Here is a 20,631-nt window from a genome sequence, read left to right as displayed (position 1 = left end):
AATTCTATTACCTACTAGTTATATATTAATCTTAATATTATAATAGTTACTTTCTACCTTTTAGATACTATTAACTTCTAACTTATATAAAGTATACTATAGGCGCCTACTACTACTATTTAATATATATCTTATAAAGATATACGTTTATTAATATAAGCTAGAACTAGTTACTACTAGATTACTATCTATTAGATATAGCTATATTATAAAAGTAGAAATAGCCTAGGTCTTCTTAGTTACTTAATATATCTACGTCTATTATAAATAACCTTTTATAATATATAAGAATAGTGTTAGTAGTTTATACTTCTATAAATCTAAAGGTAAATTAAGTTATATAAATAGAGAACCTAGCAGACTAGAGATATTAAAGAACATACTTAAATAGTAGAGATAAACTATATAATCTATAACTTAATATATAGAAAAGCTAGTAAAATAGATATTATAAATATAAATAAATACTCTAAACCTTAACTTCTATAGAAGATAATAAGTAGAAATAGTAGTAGTATATATGTCTATCGCTATATATATATAAAATAGGTATAGATACTAGCCTTAGATTAGAAGCTAGTTAGGCGCAGAAGTAGAAAGAAATATAGCTAGAAATTATACTATACTATTAAAATTCTGCTATATAAAGAAACGCTAAAGTAAAGATTATTACTACTAAATAAATATATTATAAGTATTATAAGAAAAAGTAATAGTAGTAGTAGAGTAAGCTAGGTAAACTAAGCTATATATTATTATTAATAGTACTATCTTATAGATTAATATTATTATAGTAGTTACCTTTCTTCTATATTACTCTAGAAGGAAAATTACACCTAATTAGGTTTATAGCGTTTAGATTAAATAGTATCTTTAGTATAGTCTTTATATAAGAATACGTATATAAATAGCTTACTTTAGTAGTAAAGTTATTAATATCTAGGTAGTTCTTATAGATTATATTATTCTTAAGTAGCTTATTAAATATCTTAACTATACTATTATACGTATATAGAAGTCTAAATTTAGACTTATAGTTTGTAATATTAAACACTATCTTTATTTACGTAGTAATATTACTAAAGATAGCTATAGATTATTAGTTAGAATATTTAAAATAAATTTAGTACTCTATTAACTTACTACGCGCCTACTACTTGCTTTTAGAGACTAGCTTACCTAGTATCTTTATCTTAGTAGTAGCTAACTAGTTAATTATAGGTTTTACCTAAGTAAATATAGTATTAAATTTCTTAAAGCTAAAGCGTTTATTAAATAAGCGCTGTAGAGTGTCTAGAGTTTTGTAGTTAGTAAGAGCGTAATTAGAATTATATTAAAAATACCTCTTTATAAAATTCTATAATACTTTATTAGTATAGCTCTAAAATAAATAACTACTAAATAAAACTTATCTCTATCTTCTTAATTACCTAGCACTTCTACTATAAGATATTATTTCTTACTTTAAAATTAGTAGCTATAATAACCTATACATACTAAGCGCTATTATAGTAATTAGAATAAACGTAGTAGATAAAATATAGGCATTTCTTTATATTAAAAGTTACTAAGTAGATTACCTAAAGAAGGTTTAATAGAACTAAATTACGTAGGTGTGTAATTAACGCTATCTAGTTAAGCTTAGTTTTATTATAAACGTAGAGTTTATACTTTTTCTTCTTCTCTTTCTATAAATTAAATTAGTATAATAGATAATAGGCTAGATAAAGATACTTATACTTTTAAACTTTTCTAACTTATAAACTATAAAGCTTAGAACTAATTACTATATAGAGGTAAGGCTAAGCTTCTTAAGCTTCTTCTCTATTATAGGTAGCTTTTTAGTAATACTCTAGTTATCTTCTTCTATACTACTTTTCTCTACCTCTTTCTTTTTATTATCTTCTAATAGCTACTCTAAAACTTAAGTAGATTAAAATAAATTCTTAACCTTAATACTTATATCTTTTATAGCTTTACTATTTTACTTCTCTAGAATATACACTACTAGCTACTTTTTATTCTTAATACTACTTTTCTTCTTCTATTTTAGAGTATAGACTTATTCTTAAAGCTCTAGTAAATACTTATTATTAGATATTACTAGGCCTTAAAGTATTAGAGCGCTTAAAGTCTATAAAGTAGAGGTTAGTTAACTAGACTTCTAGCTAGACTACTATAAAGCTAATATAGATATACGTTTTATAAAAAGCGCTCTTAGTTTTAATAGTATAGCCTTTAAGAGTTTCGCTTTAGCTACTAGTAGTATATAATAAGATAGTATAGTAGATAAGTAAGATTAATAAGTAGTAGAGAAGTCTAAGCCTCTAAGGTAGCTAACTTAGTAAGAGACTAGACGCTCTATATTGTAATTACTATTAGTATTATTACTATATTTATCTTTCTTACTAGTACTGCGCTAGAGTTATTAGCTCTCTATTTAAACTTTTTTTAAGTAATAGTTATTATTAGAAAGCTTAATAGTGTTAGCTTTAGTGCTAGAGATTACTACTTAAGCTTTAGGTTTACTTATAGCTTTTCTCTTTATAATATTCTTATATATAATAGAACTAGGCATTATAAAGAAAAAAAAATATAAAGTACGTAGAAATAGAAAGAAAATACAAGATAAGAATAAAGAATATAGAATAGTAAGAGTTAGAGGTTAGAATAATAGAGTAATAGATAGTAATAGTAGTAATAGGCAGGTTATAAAAGTAGAGTAGTAGAGCTACTACCTAGGCGCTAGCTACGTATAGAAAGCGTATATAGTAATATTTTTAAATATAGAAATATTAATATTATATATACTTAACTCTATTACGCTCTATATTATTAAATTAAAGTAATATATCTATTCGTGTAATTAAGTGTATTCTAATATAGTACTATATAGTATATCTTTATTACTATACGCTATTTATACGCGCAACTTTCTTACTTCTATTAGATATCTACTTCTATAACTTAGAGAACTAATATAACTCTACTAAGAAGAGAAAAGGCGTTAGTCTAACTATAAGTTATTATAGTAGATATATATATATCTTATAGTAATTAGAGCTAGAATTAGACCTATATTAGTTACTAGTTCTACTAAGAAATTTCTCTACTTCTTCTATCTTTAAGTCTATAGAATATTAATAATTTAGCTCTATTAAATATATATACGCATTCTAAGGTACTTCTATATAACTAGAATTGCTATTACCTCTTATATAATATTAGATATTACTAACTATTATAACTTAGTAAAATTATATTTAAGATAGATTTAATAATATCTAGACGCTTTTCTAGTTAAATTAGCGTCTTAGTTCTTTAAGTAATTACTTTTACTATATAGAGCCTCTCTAACTATTTCTTATTATTACTACTTTTAAAATTTTAGTCTTAGCTAATTTATATATCTAGATCTATACCTAAAGTATAAACTTAGAAACCTTTTACTCTAGCTAGCTAGAAAGGTTCTAAGCTATAGTAGAGAATATATACTAATATTTTTATATCTAGATCTATTCTAAAGTAAGCTACTTCTTTTAGATTCTAAGAAGTGTAGATACTTCTACTATATTATAGAATACTCTTCTACACTCTTTAGCCTCTTAGATCTATACTCTTCTTAATCTAGCTAATATTCTATAATATCTAGAAACCTACTACTAGTCTACTTAGGTACGTTTCTTAGAATATATTTCTAAGAGTAGATATTAGAGACATTTTATATATATTAGGCCTTAGATAGCTAGCTCTAGTTATATCTAAGCTTATACGCACTTCTAAATTTATAGCTTTTATATATATATTAGGCCTTAGATAGCTAGCTCTAGTTATATCTAAGCTTATATATACCTCTAAGTTTATAGCTTTTATAGATATATTAGGCCTTATATAACTAGCTCTAGTTATATCTAAGCTTATATATACTTCTAAATCTATAGTTTTTATACGTATATTAAGTCTTATATAACTAGCTCTAGTTATATCTTAGGTTTTTCTTATTTATAGTTTTATAGCCTTTTTTCTTTTAGAATCTTAATCTTACTATCTACTCTAGCTTTTAATTTACTTATTAGCTCTATAAGAGCCTCTTAAGTATATAATAGTTTTTATATACTAACTTTTAGGTTATTATAGTAGATATACTTTATTATAGATTATAGACGCTTTTATCTAAATTAACTACTAGTCTCTAATAAGTAACTAGCTACACTATATATTGCAGGCGCATTATTATATACTTATAATAGTAATAATAATCTTTCTACTATATAATTCTCTAGTTCTAATCTATAAAGTTTCTATAATATTTCTATATACTAATTTCTAAGCTTACGCGTTATGCTAGATAGGTCTCTAGATAATATAGCCTCTCTTAGTAATATAATTAAGCTAGTAGACGTAATACTAAGAGAATATATATAAGATAACTATAATAATATTATAATAGATATTATAGCTAACTTAGAAGTATCTATAGATATATCTATTACTACTAGTGTTTAAATAGATAAAGATAATTAGAAAGATAAGTTAGAAAAGAAGTATATAGCTAATAATAGCTATATAGAGAGCTTATTTAATAGTAATAATAATATAGAAGATAAAGAAGGTTCTATAGTTAGCTCTCTTTTACTAGCTTTACTAGCTAATAATCTATCTACTAAAGTGCTGCGCTCTACTAAAGATTTTAATATAATAGAATTTAAGCTTACTATAATAACCTTTCTTATAAAGTATTATATATTATAGTAAGTGTACTCTAAGCTCTAATCTATTCTTCTTTTTTTTAATTCTATCTACTTAGAAATTAAGCGCCTACTAAAGCGCATTAATACACTTAAGAAAGCTTTTAATTAGTAGCTACTATTACTAAAGATATATAAGTAGTAACTTAGTTTTAACCTAGTAAAGCTACCTACTTACTCTAAGTATAATAAAGATCTCTATATATTTAATATACAAGACATATTTAGGCGCATAATTTATTTAGACTTAATAATAAACTATAGATATTTTAGTATAGCTAAGGTAGTAGATAAGCTAGTAGAGTTCTAGTATCTCTAGGCTTAGAGCAGGTTAAATAGAATAATAAGTAGGTAGTTTATAATAATAAACTAGTCTAGTTTATAACTAAAGATAATACTAATATCTAATTTTATATAGTATTAGCTCTCTAGATCTTCTACTTAATTAGGTTATATCTTAACTATTAGAAGAGACTATAGAGCTACTACTATTATAAATAGAACTACTAGAGATATAATTCTTTTTATTAGTAATATTACTACATTTAATAATATCTACGTAATTAACGTAGACGTTACTAATAAAGTAGAGTCTACGCTTTCTAATATTTTAAATAGACGCACTAAATTATTTCTTTCTAAGAATATAATACTAGTTAAGATCTATAAGTCTTATATTATATAACTAGAAGACTAAGTATTTCTTAACTATAACTAGAGTATAAGCACACTATAGCGCAACTCTCTACTATATAGATATATATTATAAAAAGTTATTTTATTTAGTGTAGCTAGTAGTATTACTATATATTAACTTACGCTATTATATCTATATTAAAGTAAGCTTAAGCTACTTACCTATAGAAAAAAGGTAATTCTTTTATTAGCGCCTATAGCTAGGTAGAAGACTTAGAGCTTTTTATATATAGTGTTTATTAATACTTTTAGCGTATACTATAATATACATTACTCTATTATAGGTAAATATATCTAATTTACTTTTCTAGATAAGATAGAGTAACGCTACTAAATTAATATTTTTCTTTTTACTTTTAGCTCTTTTACTATAAACTAGAATAATATTATAGAGTTTATAAAGTATCTTATAGAGCTTAAGTCTAGCTTAGAGATAACGCTTAATAATAGTAGTACTATTATTATATATACGCTATATCTTATCTATATTAGAGATATACTATAGTAGTAGGCTAACTCTAGCTATAAGAGCTAGTAAGTATAGCATTTCTACTAGCATTATATAATTAATTTAGACTAATATAGAAATCTTAACTATAATACTATACTAAACAGCTACTATTACTTTAAGATAATATAGTATAGAAATAAAACTAACACTAAGGCTACTTAAGAAAGAGACAAGATCTTCTAGAAGCTTAGATTAGTAATTACTCTACCTCTACTTTAGATAATTATATCTACACTTAATTTCTTCTATTTACGCTCTACTAACGCTATCTATTTAGAGTAGAAAGAAATAGCTTAATAGATAATTATAGTATTATTTAAAAATATACTAAAGTTATTATTCTATAATAAATTCGCTAAGAAATTTACTACTCTATCTCTTCTACCTAGCTAGCCTTGCAATTAATATATTAAGAAATATAATAGTTTATATTCTATTTAGAAATATAGCTGTGCCTTTATAATTAACTCTATTATTCTCTAGAATTAGCTATTACTAATCTATATACAGCTAAAGTTTAATAGCACTATTTAACTATTTCTTAAGTAGTAGAAAGATAAAAGTAGTTTTACTAGAGTTAATTTTATTATATATTACTTTAATATAATAGCTAAAGCTAATATAGTCTTTCTTAGTTAGTAGCTCTATTAATATAACTATAGATATCTTTACACTTTAGTAATTAAAAGCTAAGAGTAATACTAGAACCTTATTAATATTGTAGTAGTTACATCTTCTAAGAATCTTAATCTAGATAATCTTATCTTTAGTAACCTATTATTATACCTTTCTATAGCTATTAGCTATAAAAGCTTAACTAATATAGATAAATTACTAGATCTATAGTTTAGAGAAGAAGAAACTATACTAATAGAGTAGCTTACTTTAAAAGAGGTAGAGAAAGAGCGCGCGTATATTAGAGCGCTAATAAGAAAGTTAGCTACGCTAAATATCTACATAATTCTTTATTTCTATAATATAGTTACTTAGTTTACCTCTATTCTTAACGTAGTTATATTATAGAGAAAAAATTGTTACTAGTAAGTTAACTCTTCTTTTCTTTCTACTCTTACTTAACTATATTATAGATACACTCTTTACTTTCTATTTATATTATTATTATCTATAGTATACTAACTTCTATAGCATCTTTAAGAACTAGGTATATAGTACTAACTTCTAGAAAGTAGTCTAGACGCTTCTTAAAATAGAATACTACTACTAAACTATTATCTTTATTCTTAATAATACTTTTAAGCGTATATATCTAGAGCTTACTTACGTATTTTATAGTGTTACTACTAAATACCTAACTCTTCTTAGCTACTTAACTATTACTAACTCTAAGTTAGAAAAGTTAGAAGAGTTAGAAGAGAAGGTTAATACTTAAGTAATTAATTCTAATATAGCGCACCTTAAAGCTAAAGTGTAAATAGTAATTATTCTAACTTTATAGCTTATACTATAAAATATACTACTTAGTGTCTAGTTACCTTGTAAATTAGAGATTAATTACCTATTTATTTTACTTCTTCTTAACGTATACTAAAATAAGTATAATATACTAAACGTTATAACTCTTTAGCGCTAGTCTATCTAATAAATAAAGTAGTTAAAGTTTCTCTATCTATAAGCTATATCTCTTTATATTAGATAGTAATATTTAAGTATTAATAGAGTTGTAGTGTAACTAAAAAGGCTTTTTTATACTAAGTTAGTAACTAGATTAAGATATTAGATAATAAGGCTAGTTAGGTAGTTAGTATCTTTATATATAAGTACTATAATTATTATTACTTATTTATTATTATTAATCTAATAGATAGTAACTTTATAACTAAGAAAGTTATATAAACTCTTACTTAGTAAAATATCTTTTATAATAGAGTTTTAAAGCACTACGTATTTACTATAATAGAAAAGTATTAGATCTTTAGTCTACTAGTGCTATAAGCTAAGAAGCTATAGATTATTCTAAGCCTAGAAGATAGAGAGTTTATATTTATTAATAAGAATATTTACTTTATATAACTTAGCCTCTCTTTTTATACTTTCTATAATCTACGTCTTACTCTAGTTACTATAGAAAGAATTAACTCTTCTTAAACTCTAAGCTCTTCTTATATATTACCTATACTAGTTACTTCTCTACTCTACTATACCTCTTGTAGATATACATTTATACTTCTTATTCTTATAGCTTTACTAAGAGTTTAAGATAGTGTATTATTATTTATATAACTTAGAGTTATAATATTATCTATATAATATTAATTAAGGTAGTAAGAGTTTAATAGTAGTGTTCTATTAGTTATACCTTCTACCTATTTGTAATAAACTAGATATGTAAATATATATTTTAGAGTTGTATATTCTTATATTTACTATTACTAGAGGTCTTTTAGCTATAGAAAAGGTAAATATAGCACGTAGTTAGACTTTAGAACTATTCTATAACTAATTTTCTTATTCTTTATAGCTACGTATTATATATATAACTAATTAGTATAATTTTATATTTCTTTTTAATTATAGTTAACTCTAGAGTTCTAAAAGCTACTTTAAGGCTTTCTATAATTAAATACGTCTACCTTAGTTCTTTAGCACCTCTATTTACTTATACTATATAGCGTAGTCTACTAAAACTAATATAATAGATCTAAAATAATACTATAAGTCTAAGTAAAAGTTTTTATATAAAATTTAACTTAATTCTAAGTAGTCTAAGTAATTTTAAGTAAGAGAACGCGTAATACGTAGAACGCGCTAGTATATAATATAACGTAATAAAGTAGAAACTAGCGTAGGTAGAGTTAGATTACTCTGTAATAGTAAGAGTAGCTAACTATAGTCTACTATTATTATTTCTATATATAAGTATTCTATCTATACTCTAAGTAGCTAAAGATTATCTAGTTTATAGTAGCCTAAACTACTATATTAATCTTTTTATCTTAATATTCTAGTAATATAATATACTTTACTAGCATATCTAACGTTTATAGATTCTACTTCTTCTACTTATAACTACTATACTAGGCTAGAAAAAAATATCTTCTCTTAACTAAGAATTATAGCAGCAACAACTATCTAGCTCTATCTTATACTAATCTAGTCTACTAGATAGGCTAACGTATAGTAATATTAGCTACTAGAGATATTATATTATATTTCTAAGCTTTACTACACTATTCTATATACTACCTAGGTACACTAATATTCTATTAATTAGGTTACTTACTAGCTTAACCTCTTATACTTATACTACTCTTTTTTCTCTTTTTATATATACTACTTATATATATTCTTTACTTCTACTCTATTAATAATACTATATAGTTAGGTTATCTAGTATATAAAGGCTAAATCTAGAGTCTATTTAGTAGCTAGGTAAAGGTTTTAGTAGAAGAAAATAATTATTTTATTAGTTTAAGAATATATATAAAGGTAAATATTAAGCTTTTACTTCTTAAAACTAGTTTATAGTAGATATATAATAACGTTAAAGTAGAAATATTTACACTAAATACTAGAAAAGATAGGCTTATTATAGTAGTTAAAAATAGCTAAGAACGCGTCTAGGTATAGAATATAGGTATTAAAAATTATAAAGCTAATACTTCTAGTAACCTAAAAGCTTACCTAGATAGTAGTTAGAATGTTCTAGAATATTATTATATCTAAGGCTAACCTAAGCTAAGTAACTACCTCTAAGATCTAAGAAGTTACTATATAATCTAGATATTTACTAATACTTTTAGCTCTTTAGGTAGCTCTTAGATCTAAACCTTTACTAATCTAGTAAATATTACTTAGTATTCTAGACCTCTACTAAGCCTAGTATCTTATACCTTTTTATTCTTCTATACATATACCTTAGAATACTAACTTAGTAGTAGATACTAATAATATTCTTACTCTACTAGATAGCTACCTCTTTTATTATATTCTAGACAGCTACCTATAACTCTATTCTAGAATTATTATTCTTTAGAAGTAGATAACATTCTTACTTTACTAGATAGCTATCTCTTTTATTATATTCTATATAGCTACCTCTAACCTTATTCTAAGATTATTATTCTTTAGAAGTAGATAATATTCTTACTCTACTAGATAGCTATCTCTTTTATTATATTCTATACAGCTACCTCTAACTCTATCTAGATATATTTACTTTTAGAAAAACTATTACTTAGAATATTAAAGTATATAGTATAAGATATATAATAATAGTATATAATAATAGTATATAATAATAGTATATAATAATAGTAAGTAATAATAGTAAGTAATAATAGTAAGTAGTAATAGTAAGTAATAATAGTAAGTAATAATAGTAAGTAATAATAGTAAGTAATAATAGTAAGTAATAATAGTAAGTAATAATAGTATATAATAATAGTATATATATTAAAGTACTTTATAGTTATATAAGGTAATAATAAGTATATTAGATACTTAGTATTAAGAAGAATATTAATATATAGTAACAGACTATATTATTAAAGAGGTAATTAGAATCTATTTAAGATTTTATTAGTAATAGAGTATATAAGTTATATTTACGCATCTAAATTTAACTAATAATAAGAGGTTACTAAAAGTTATAACACTAGTAGCTTTAAGTAGAAGTATAACACTAGTAGCTTTAAGTAGAAGCTTTATAAGAATAGCTACCTAGATATAGAAGTAGATAGTTATAACGCTAGCAGCTTTAAGTAGAAGCGTAACGCTAGTAGCTTTAAGTAGAAACGTAACACTAGTAGCTTTAAGTAAAAGTGTAACACTAGTAGTTTTAAGTAAAAGCTTTATAAGAATAGCTATAAAGAAAAGAAGTCTCTTTAAGCGCAAGCTACTACTACTACTACTACTACTACTACTACTACTACTACTACTACTACTACTACTACTACTACTACTACTACTACTAAATAGAATATAGAAATAGTCTTAGCTATTTTAATCTTCTAGTAATAGCTATTAAAAAGGCGTAATCGCAAGAAGCTATACTACTACTATAGTAGCTATAGATAAGAAAGTTAAAATAGATAAGAGAATAGAGATAGAGATAGAGATAGAAGTAAGAGTAATAGAGATAGAGGTAGAGTAATAATAGAAGAATCTTTACTAGTAGATAGCTTTATAGCCTAAGCTCTAAAGTAATAAAATTATAGTAAATAGTAAATATATAATATAAGAGAGGCTTATAAACGCTACGCGCCTTTATAAGTTAGAAGGTAAGTAACTATATCTACGCTTAAGTATATTTCTCTAGAGCTAATAGTGTTATAATAGAGACGTATTAAGTGTAGATAAGAAATAATACTTTACTATTATAAGAAATATATTAAGTATAGATAAGAAATAATACTTTACTATTATAAGAAATACATTAAGCGTAGATAAGAAATAATACTTTACTACTATAAAGAATTAAGTAGCTTAAGCCTTTTAACTAGCTAATCTAGTGTTAGAGATAGTAATAGTATTAATAATACCTACTCTAGACTTAATAACTAGAAACAGTAGTAAGAAAGAGAAGAAGAATAGATAACTACGTAACTATTATAATATATTAACTAGCCTAGAATATAGATATTAATTTTATTATATACTATAAGAGCGCTAGACTTCTTAGAGTATACTCTACTAGAAATAGAGATAGTATATATTATTAATAAAGTCTATTCTAGTGTAGTTTATATTATCTAATAGAGAGTAGATATAGTAATAGCTAGCTAGGTAAAGTAGTAAGAGAAGGTAAACTAATAACTACGTAATAGTCTAGTAGTAGGTAGTAATAGCTAGCTAGGTAGAGTAGTAAAAGAAGGTAAACTAATAACTACGTAATAGTCTAGTAGTAGGTAGTAATAGCTAGCTAGAGTGCGCGCTTAATATATAGATTAGTACTTCTATATAAATAAAGTTATTATAGAAAGAGGTAGAGAGAGAATAGACTTTATCTTATAAGCTAAGCTAGCTATAGTAGATATAGTAAGATAATAAAGAAAAGTTAGATATTCTAGAAAGGCTTTAAGTCTTTCTATCTATAGATATTCTTATAGGCTAGGCTAGCTATAGTAGACGTAGTAAGATAATAAAGAAGAGTTAGATATTCTAGAAAGGCTTTAAGTCTTTCTATCTATAGATATCTTATAGACTAGGCTAGCTATAGTAGACGCTAGAGAAAGAGTATAGATATAGGTAGCAAAAGTTTCTAACCTAAGGTTAGAAAGTCTATAGGTATCTAGTAAACTAAATATAAGCTAATATCTATATAGTAGAGTAATAAAGAGAAAGCTTATTAATAGATAGATATAATATTAAGAAGTAGCTAAAACGCTATATTATATTATAATAGTAATGTTAACGTATCTAGCCTTTAAATTATAATAGTAAGAGTTAGTAATATATTTAGAAGTAAGTACTCTAAAGAAAAGAGGTTATAAAGTATATATTACTAATATAACTATAGTTCTCTAAGCTAACTCTAAGCTAGAGCTATGCTACGCTAGCCTATTATATAACTTAAATTATATACTACTAAATCTTTCTCTTCTTAAAGCGTCTATTTCTCTAGTCTAGTCTATTATATAAAAAGCGCGCTTAGCTTCTTAGTTAATAGAAAGCTTTTACTATACACTACTCTCTATAAACGCGTAGTCTAGTAAATAGTAACTAATAATACTACTACCTATTTCTAGCTTTATTACTAAATTCTTAGTAGTTAGTCTTTTTATATATAATAACTAACTCTCTACTATTCTTTAACGCTTACACTCTACACTTATAAGATACGCGTTATATATAATCTTATATAATAGCTACTATTATAAATAGCTAGCTACTTTTCTAGTATTAGGTATTAATAAATAATAAGTAATATATACCTTACGCTATTTTATAAATAAAAAGAATTAATAGAAAAGCTTTACTAGACCTAGGTAATAGATAGAGAGAGATCTAAGATAAGAAATAAGAGAGCTAGTTATAATATTATATTAGTAGCCTACTAAGAGGCAGAGTATATACACTAATATACTAGCTAAGAATTAGCTATAAGTACTACTAGAGAAGCGCGTAATAGCGTAGAAGTTTTATAATATAGAGTCTTTCTAGTATTTTATTTCTAATACTATATATTATAGTATTAGTAACTATAAATAATAATCTAAGTAGTTGCTTAAATTAAACTACCTACCTATAAGACTTATGCAAATAACAAAATATATAAAAAGGCACTAAAACTACATACTATAATTATAGCTATAAAGATAATATAAAGTGCTTTATAGAATAAATATATAATAATATTAATAGCTTAACTATAATAAAAGCACTATAAAAGCCTTTCTACAACGTGTTTATAATACTAGATAATAATTAAAACTATATATAGTAATAGAATTTAGCTTAATATAAAGTAAAATATATAACCTACTTACTATGTAATATTTCTAATATAGCTTACAAATTCTAACGTATTGTTAGCTAATAAGCTAGTTATGTTATTAAAATAATATTAGTTATATTATATAACTATATTAACGTTAAATTAAAGCTCTTTGTAACACAAAACTATATTTAATATATTAAGTATTTTGCTTTATATTATCTAATAGTAGCTAACTAGTGCCTTGTGCCTAATTTTGTAGACTCTATTTAGTAAAAAGACGTTAAAAGACGCCTAGCTTTTGTCTTAGAACTACTAGAAGATTTTAAGATTTTAATATATTTAGTGTATATTGCTATTAGTACTAAGGCTTCTATATAGACTAATAACACATTACTTTTAAGACTTTACTAAGAAGAGAAACTTTATATTAAGTAATGTCTATATTATTAACGCCTTGCTATATTTAATCTTTAGCTATTAATATAATATAACTTAAGCTAATAAAGATAACTACTCTATTATAGCTTAGTTCTTAAGAGCAACTATAATAGTAGAACACTAATATAGCTACTATCTATTTAATAGTATTATTATACTAGAGGTAGACCTTAAACGCCTTATTCTCTTTAGTCTATTTATTACTACTCTAGCTAAGAATTCTAATAAACGCCTTACGCTAGTATATAATAGCTACTTTTATTTTTATAAGTAAAGCTGTTTATAGCCTAAGCTTATATATAAAGTTATAAGTATAAATAGCGTAGATAATTAATAAATTACTCTAGGTAGAAAGAGTAACGCTAGTAATATAATAACTATTTTATTACTCTCTTTAGAGTAGGTATAGCCTATAAAAGAACTTTTATATATTACTAGTAAGTTGCTTAAAGGCTTAGCTATAATAGAGAACTATAGAAAGTCTTAGTCTATATATTAGAAGCCTTTATAGTAGTAGTATAATAATCTTAATAGTATTAATAGTATTAATAGTAGTAATAGTCTTAGTAGTCTTAAGACGTAATATAAGATAAGTAAGGTAGGCCTTAAGAGCTCTAATAATAGCTTCTATAATAGCCTTAATAATAGTCTACATAATAATTACTAAAATAGTTTAACTAAGAGCTTTCTTTTTAGTAGTCTTAGAGTAGTCTATAGAAGCTTTAATAAGCAACGTAGTATAAGAATATAATTAATATAGGTATAGAGAGAGGTAATATAACTAGTAATAAGATTAGCTTTAGATAGACTTACTAACACTAGAAGAACTTATAAAAGAGTAGTAACGTAGTTAAGAGCTTATTTAGTATACTAGTATAGCTTTTAGTATTAGATTTAAGCTACTATTTACGTCTTTAATAAGTCTTTAGATCTCTAATTTTACTATAAGCTATAGAATAAGAATAGAGGTAGAGAATAGAAAGTATATATATAGAAGTATAATTTTGTAAGCTAAGATTTTAGTATTTTATTACTTTATAATTTATAGCTTAGTTAGTTATAAGCTATTAAGAATATATAATTATATTATAATTCTCTCTACTATAGTATAGGTAGACATTAGTATTTATAGAATAGTTGCCTTACTACTCTAAATTTTAAAAGCTTTAACTATACTAAAGGTAGTAGCGCTAAAAACCTAAGCTTTAGCCTGCCTAACGCCTACACCTCTAAATATAGAATTTTAACCTTTTTAGAAATATGTCTTTTTATATACTAGTAACAGACTTTACTCTTTTTAGACTAGTTTACGCTGTAGGATTAGTTTGCTAATAAATAGTAGCTAACAAAACACGTTATTAATTTGCAAAGCTTTTATAGTTATTACATCTATAGTATAGAGCGCGCTATAGTATATTACAGACTAGGCCTCGATACTAGTTAATGCAGTCTATTAGTTTGCTAGGCTAGTATCCTCAGACTGCGGGCATTCCAGGTTAATTCACCTAGCGCGTAGGCATACCTAGCTATAATTACCCTAGCCAAGCCTATCAGTCTAACTTCGGCTTTCGCACTAGTAATGGTTTCGGTAATCAGACTAGTCCTAGTCAGTTTCCAGGTGAGCGATCTTTATGCATGTTCGCTACGGCCGCCACTAACAATAGAAAAGATGCTAGACCCACACACTCTTATCAAGAGAACAACGTCGATCAAGGATATCGAGATCGGGCTTTCCCAGTCAGCAAAGCGAATTGGTGGCTTGATCGACCTCGGCGAGATCATCGTAGCTCTCCCAAGTCTTTCCACAGATGCACCACACTGACGTGTGTTAGGTGAATACGCGGAAATGATCGTTGACTTCGTCACAAAGCGGCTCCGCAGCGCTAAGGACAAGAACAAAAGTGAGATGCGAGATCTCGACGAGGATTTGTGGAAGTTCTTGCAGCAGGAACACCTCCGCAAATATGAATTGCAGGTGGGCCAGCTGTATGATGACTGGAACGATTTCATCGACACTCAGTCCGCCACCGATGAGTTGCAAGAGAAATCGGTTGACATGCCAATCGATGGCAGTTGTGCCGAGCCCGAAACTATAATGGAAGCCAAGGGTAATGTGGATGGCAACGCCAAAGCTCAGGCTGAAGTCAATGCTCTCTTCAAGGCCCAGCAAAAGCTTGAACGTACCAAAGAGGAGCTCGCATGGACTAGAGGTGAGCTGGCCAAGCTTCAACATGAGAGAATCGATAAAGAGAAGAAGAGCACCGAGCCCAAGTTACTCGTATCTGCCAGGCCCGCCCAGCACGCCTCATCCGCGGCATCACAAGGGGGAGACCAAGTCAAAAGACGCGAAGGTCGAGACTGGACGGTCGCTAGCCAGGTTATCGATTTGACGGCAGTCGGCTCGCCGTTTCTAGAGCATATCGATCAGACAGAGAAGTCTCCCAACTTCCACAGGATCGCCCATGAGCCACTAGGTCATAGTACGGTCGCATTGCGTAAACGTTCCCGACGGTATATGGCTGATGACTCATCTGACCGTGCCGCGTCAGATCTTGACTCAGAGCCAGAAGCAAAGCGACTCGATCGACCACGCCTACACTCTCGTCGAAGCCCTAAGCTTGCCGGTACCCGCTCGCGAAAGCTTACAGGCGACATATCTACATTCAATAGAGCTTCCGGAACCTTGAATGAAGCCCGTTCGCGACGAAATCAAGCTCAAACTCCGTTTGGCGACGAGATGTCGTCAGATGAGCACATTGATGATGACATCAAACCACTTGAGGCTGAGAGAAGCCAACGCCCTAAAATGAGGAAGACCCGAGAGGCTCGTTTCGTACCATACGTCTTTGTGGTCCCGTCAAGTGGCGGCGGAAGGCCCGCATACAAACAACTTCGCGACTTCCCCAGACATATTGCAGACTCTTTGGTAGCCGCTATTCTCGCCGAATGTCACCAGTCGGACGAAAGAAAGGTAAGACATGCCAACTACTTGGCCATAGAAAACCAAGCACGATCTTTGGAAACAAGCAAGTGCATGCTCGGCTACGTGATCGCTAAGAACAACCATGAACGAAAGCCAAGGAACAGTCTTTCCTACTGCTGCACCACTTGCCAGAACAGAACGAATCGCATCTGCTGTTTTCTGCAAATGTACAAACAGGATGGCAACAGCGAGGCGATGCTCTTTGTCTACCCGAAGCGCAACAGGGAAGCTTCCTGGAAAGGCTTGGACTTCTGGATGTGAACATCATTCTGCTAGTCACAGATGCCACGAGCCTCTTTTGCCTCTCCATCATTGGGCGCATACAACCAGTCTCTTGCTTTCATAAGCGGGTACCTATCACCTCTCGCTTGTCTGAGCGGGCTTTTTTCGTCTCTTAAACGTTCCTCACGTTTGCTAGTCCTTGATTCCACTTTGCGTCAGTCTATCGCTCGTCATCAAAGCGGTCTATCTACTTGGTTCTACTAGGTTTTAGTTCCTCTTCTTCTTCTTCTCTCTCCATGACCTGCGCGTGGGATCGACATACATATGGAAGTAGCGTAGAAGTAGCAAATGCGTGATGTCGTCGAATTTGTGTATTCAGATTTCCATCATCGTATCGCGCTATTGTATCAGCCATGTATGGGCGCAAAAAGTCACAGTCCCATCGAACCCAGAGCGAGTGTTGGCGCAGCTATTAGTACCACACGAACTGCCACCGCATAGGTGTGCTTTACTCTAACTCAGCCGGTGATCACAGATCTAGCATGAACAACCAAGCAATCGAGGAGCGCTTGACCGCGACGGTCCCAGCGCCCAAACCACAAACAATGGACATCACGTACCATATTTGAATAAAGCCTGCGATTTTCTTCTGAACAGAGCCCGACCTGATTCACACTCCCGAAGTCCGCTCTGAATCAACGTGCAGCCGAGACAATTCTACGACGCTACAAGCATGACCGGAACCGGTATCGAAAAGAAGTTACAACGAGCGTCATTAATCCAGAAGCAACGTGCGGATGAAGTGACTCAGTTTGTGGAAAAGTTGGCCAGCCAGAAGGAGGAGTTGGACAGAATGGTTGCCCAGGGTATCTTAGACATCAGATCAGAGAATGCCTACGTAAGCTATGCTTCCCGAATGCATTAACACGATCTAACTTAGAACAAAGGCCAACGTGACCAGCCTCGACGATATTGGACCCCTGGAATCCTTCGAAGAGTGGACGATGAAACTAAATGACCAGTCTTCCGCCGCCCCGGAGGGTACCACTGCGCTATTTCATATGATCGTTCCGCCAGCCAGGAAGGCGCGGGCCGCCTCGGTCCTCCTTCAACAGGCTATCACCGAATTGGAAGAGGTACCCAGGCATACCGAATCCATTTTGAAGAACGAAGAGCTGGAAATCACGCAGCGTTACGAGATGCTGGTAGCAGCGGATGATTGGTACGGGAGCATGCTAATCCAAGCGGCAGAGCTCTATCTGGAGCCAGCGGAGAAAACAATCAGTGCCTTTCTCGACGCATACAAAGAGCAAGGAAAGGATCTTGATCAAAAAACCCTGCAGGAATTCGACAGCAGCAGTCCCGAGCAGAAGATACAGATGATGTTGGATCACCGGGTCGCTACTTTCGCAACCACTGCCGATAATCGCGAGATATCAACCTTTCGCAAAAATATCCTCATGCTGCTCATGTTTACACAGAGCAGATGGAAGTCAGAAATGGAAGACTGCCTTAAGGAGCTTCGTGGTGTCATCCCTGGAACCGAGACCATCTAGTCAGGGATGGAGCGAATCGCGGAGGGAATGCCTTGCGCTGCCATTCGTGTGTTAACGTACAATGAATTGAGAGATCGTTGAGTCAATCGAAGATCACGGATTTAGCGGGTTGATACGAGGTTGCCGCATACAAAGCATTAAATGTTAACAAGTAAGTGATGTTTGAGACAATGTATGCTTCAGGCCTAGAACATGTTTTTTGGTTTCATGGCTCGACTGTCCTCATCGAATGGTGTCGTGTTGTGACCAACGACTGGCTCGCCGTGTATGAGCTCGATTTTGAAGGCGCCCCAATGCCTCATACCACTACTTTGGGTCGTTCGTATCAGACGCTGTGATGTACATAGTTGGCGAAGTCATTTGTTTGACTTGACCCAAAGACCTCTCAAGAATATCGATGCTGTTCCATTGCATCTCGCCAAGCTCTTGGGTCATCTATATATGGACGTTATGCCAGGCTTGCACTGTTTGGTCGTCTTCAAAGACGGCGTTATCGAACTCGCAGGCGGCTTCAAGGTCCACGATCTCGAAGTTTATGTCGTCGCGCCCCAGGGCTATCAACCGCTCCAGAACCGTTCGTGCTGCGATGGCCCAGTCGGCGTGGGCATCTGCCACCGAGATATCCGCCAAAACAATCACAGTCTTGTTGTACTCGCTGTCCGGACCAGGTGTCTTGAAGGGTTTTCGGATGACTACTTCGACATCGTAGTAGCGAACCGAGGCTTCCCGCAGTATCTGGTGAACTTCAAGCATAAAGCCGGCAAGCCACTCGCGGAAGCCTTGATGCCGAGTTGTGCGTACTGGAAGTTGTGGCATGCTGGGAGAACATACGCGATAGGATGATCTCGTGTCTAGAAGAGGAAACGGTGTCATGGTGGTTAGATGAAGGAGGGGGTTGTCTGGAGATTGCGCGAGACGCCGCAGCTGGTTCCGATTGACTTGTGAAGTAGTTGCGTCGTGCCGTGACCAGTGCAAGCTAGAAGAATCCATCAAATTTGCGCGGCGGGTTGAGCGTGGTCGGAAGAGACCCGACTCGTTGCTTCGTTATCTCTCATGCTCGCTCGTGGTGCGTCCTCCTGATTGACCCACAATTTGTAATGATAGCGGAATTGTTACCCAGGGTTGGAACGGCGGATTTCGGGCTGGCGAGATTGATCAATACTCGAATGCAAAGCTTCATTGGTAGTGAGACCGCTTCGGGAAGCCATAGCTCTGGGGTGCAGGAGCGAATCCTACGTTGGCAAAGCAAGTACGGTTGGAGGCTTGTCGTTTCCGCTATCGCGCCAGGTCAATCTGTGCGGCTTCCCAACCTTGAAAACTCCCAATGCCAGTGATCACGTGGCGTGCTGTGGTTGTCGTGAGTCGTGCTTTCCTCTCCTGCCATCTGCCACCCTGCACCCCACCTCCGCGGCGGAATCGTGGAGAAGAGTCTGACGCATTATCTGCATCTCACGCAGTCATCCTGAGATGGCGAACACACTGCCATGGAACATCCGCGCCCCAGGGCTCGAACTCGCCATCCGCCGGCAAACTCTCAACCTCCCCAACCCCCACACCGATCTCATCGACGCTGACGAAGATAAGGAAGATGAATAGGACAATGACAATCAGTCCTCGCAAGAAGCCCAGGTATCCCAATCGTCCGAGCCGGACCTCGAGCGGCAGGTCGAGGATCTCAACGCTCGTCTGGATCTGCTTCGTAGCGCGGACGAGAGAAAACGGGGCCTTCTTCATCGAATCCAAGAGCGCACTGCTGCTGCCATCAGACTGCGACGTACGTGGTATTCCATACGTTTTCGGTCTGCTCGAGAGCGATGTATTCGCCTAGTCCATCAGCTAACGTGTTACTTCTGAGCAGAAAACCATATCTCGACAGCGCTCGCCCTTGCAAGCATTGCCCCTCTCGAAGCATTGCCCCTCTCGAAGCGAAAGTCTCAAGACTCACCGATGAGATTGAGCAGGCCAAGTACGAATTCGGCGTCATGGAAGTCGCTCGACAAGAAGCCTATGAGACCCTGGATGTGGGACATGCCTTGGTTGTGTCCGACGTGGCCAAGTTACGCCCGCTCGAGGAACAG

General features: G+C 31.4%; 4 protein-coding genes across 4 annotated transcripts; 2 read left to right on the top strand and 2 right to left on the bottom strand.

Annotated features, from left to right (window-relative positions):
• Window positions 1–15,461: 15,461 nt before the first annotated feature.
• On the top strand, window positions 15,462–17,036 carry J4E93_005974 (uncharacterized protein; the record flags this gene model as incomplete). The annotated part of the gene is made up of 2 exons (XM_049343892.1): window positions 15,462–15,588; window positions 15,625–17,036. The coding sequence occupies 2 exons, from the start codon at window positions 15,462–15,464 to the stop codon at window positions 17,034–17,036; spliced, it is 1,539 nt and encodes a 512-aa protein (XP_049199125.1).
• A 694-nt stretch (window positions 17,037–17,730) lies between these two features.
• On the top strand, window positions 17,731–18,553 carry J4E93_005973 (uncharacterized protein; the record flags this gene model as incomplete). Its single annotated transcript, XM_049343891.1, has 2 exons — window positions 17,731–17,895; window positions 17,945–18,553. The coding sequence occupies 2 exons, from the start codon at window positions 17,731–17,733 to the stop codon at window positions 18,551–18,553; spliced, it is 774 nt and encodes a 257-aa protein (XP_049199124.1).
• Window positions 18,554–18,988: 435 nt separating this feature from the next.
• Window positions 18,989–19,426, bottom strand: J4E93_005972 (uncharacterized protein; the record flags this gene model as incomplete). The annotated part of the gene is made up of 2 exons (XM_049343890.1): window positions 18,989–19,370; window positions 19,419–19,426. The coding sequence occupies 2 exons, from the start codon at window positions 19,424–19,426 to the stop codon at window positions 18,989–18,991; spliced, it is 390 nt and encodes a 129-aa protein (XP_049199123.1).
• A 576-nt stretch (window positions 19,427–20,002) lies between these two features.
• On the bottom strand, window positions 20,003–20,583 carry J4E93_005971 (uncharacterized protein; the record flags this gene model as incomplete). The annotated part of the gene is made up of 3 exons (XM_049343889.1): window positions 20,003–20,320; window positions 20,346–20,377; window positions 20,499–20,583. 3 exons carry the CDS (start codon window positions 20,581–20,583, stop codon window positions 20,003–20,005), a joined length of 435 nt encoding a protein of 144 aa, XP_049199122.1.
• Between the last annotated feature and the right edge of the window lie 48 nt (window positions 20,584–20,631).

Source organism: Alternaria ventricosa, assembly GCF_023758065.1.
Source record: "Alternaria ventricosa strain BMP 2768 chromosome Unknown scaffold_9, whole genome shotgun sequence".
NCBI classification, from domain to species: Eukaryota; Fungi; Ascomycota; class Dothideomycetes; order Pleosporales; family Pleosporaceae; genus Alternaria; species Alternaria ventricosa.
The sequence above is the reverse complement of the archived record's forward strand: the minus strand, read 5'-3'. Positions and strand labels throughout refer to the sequence as shown.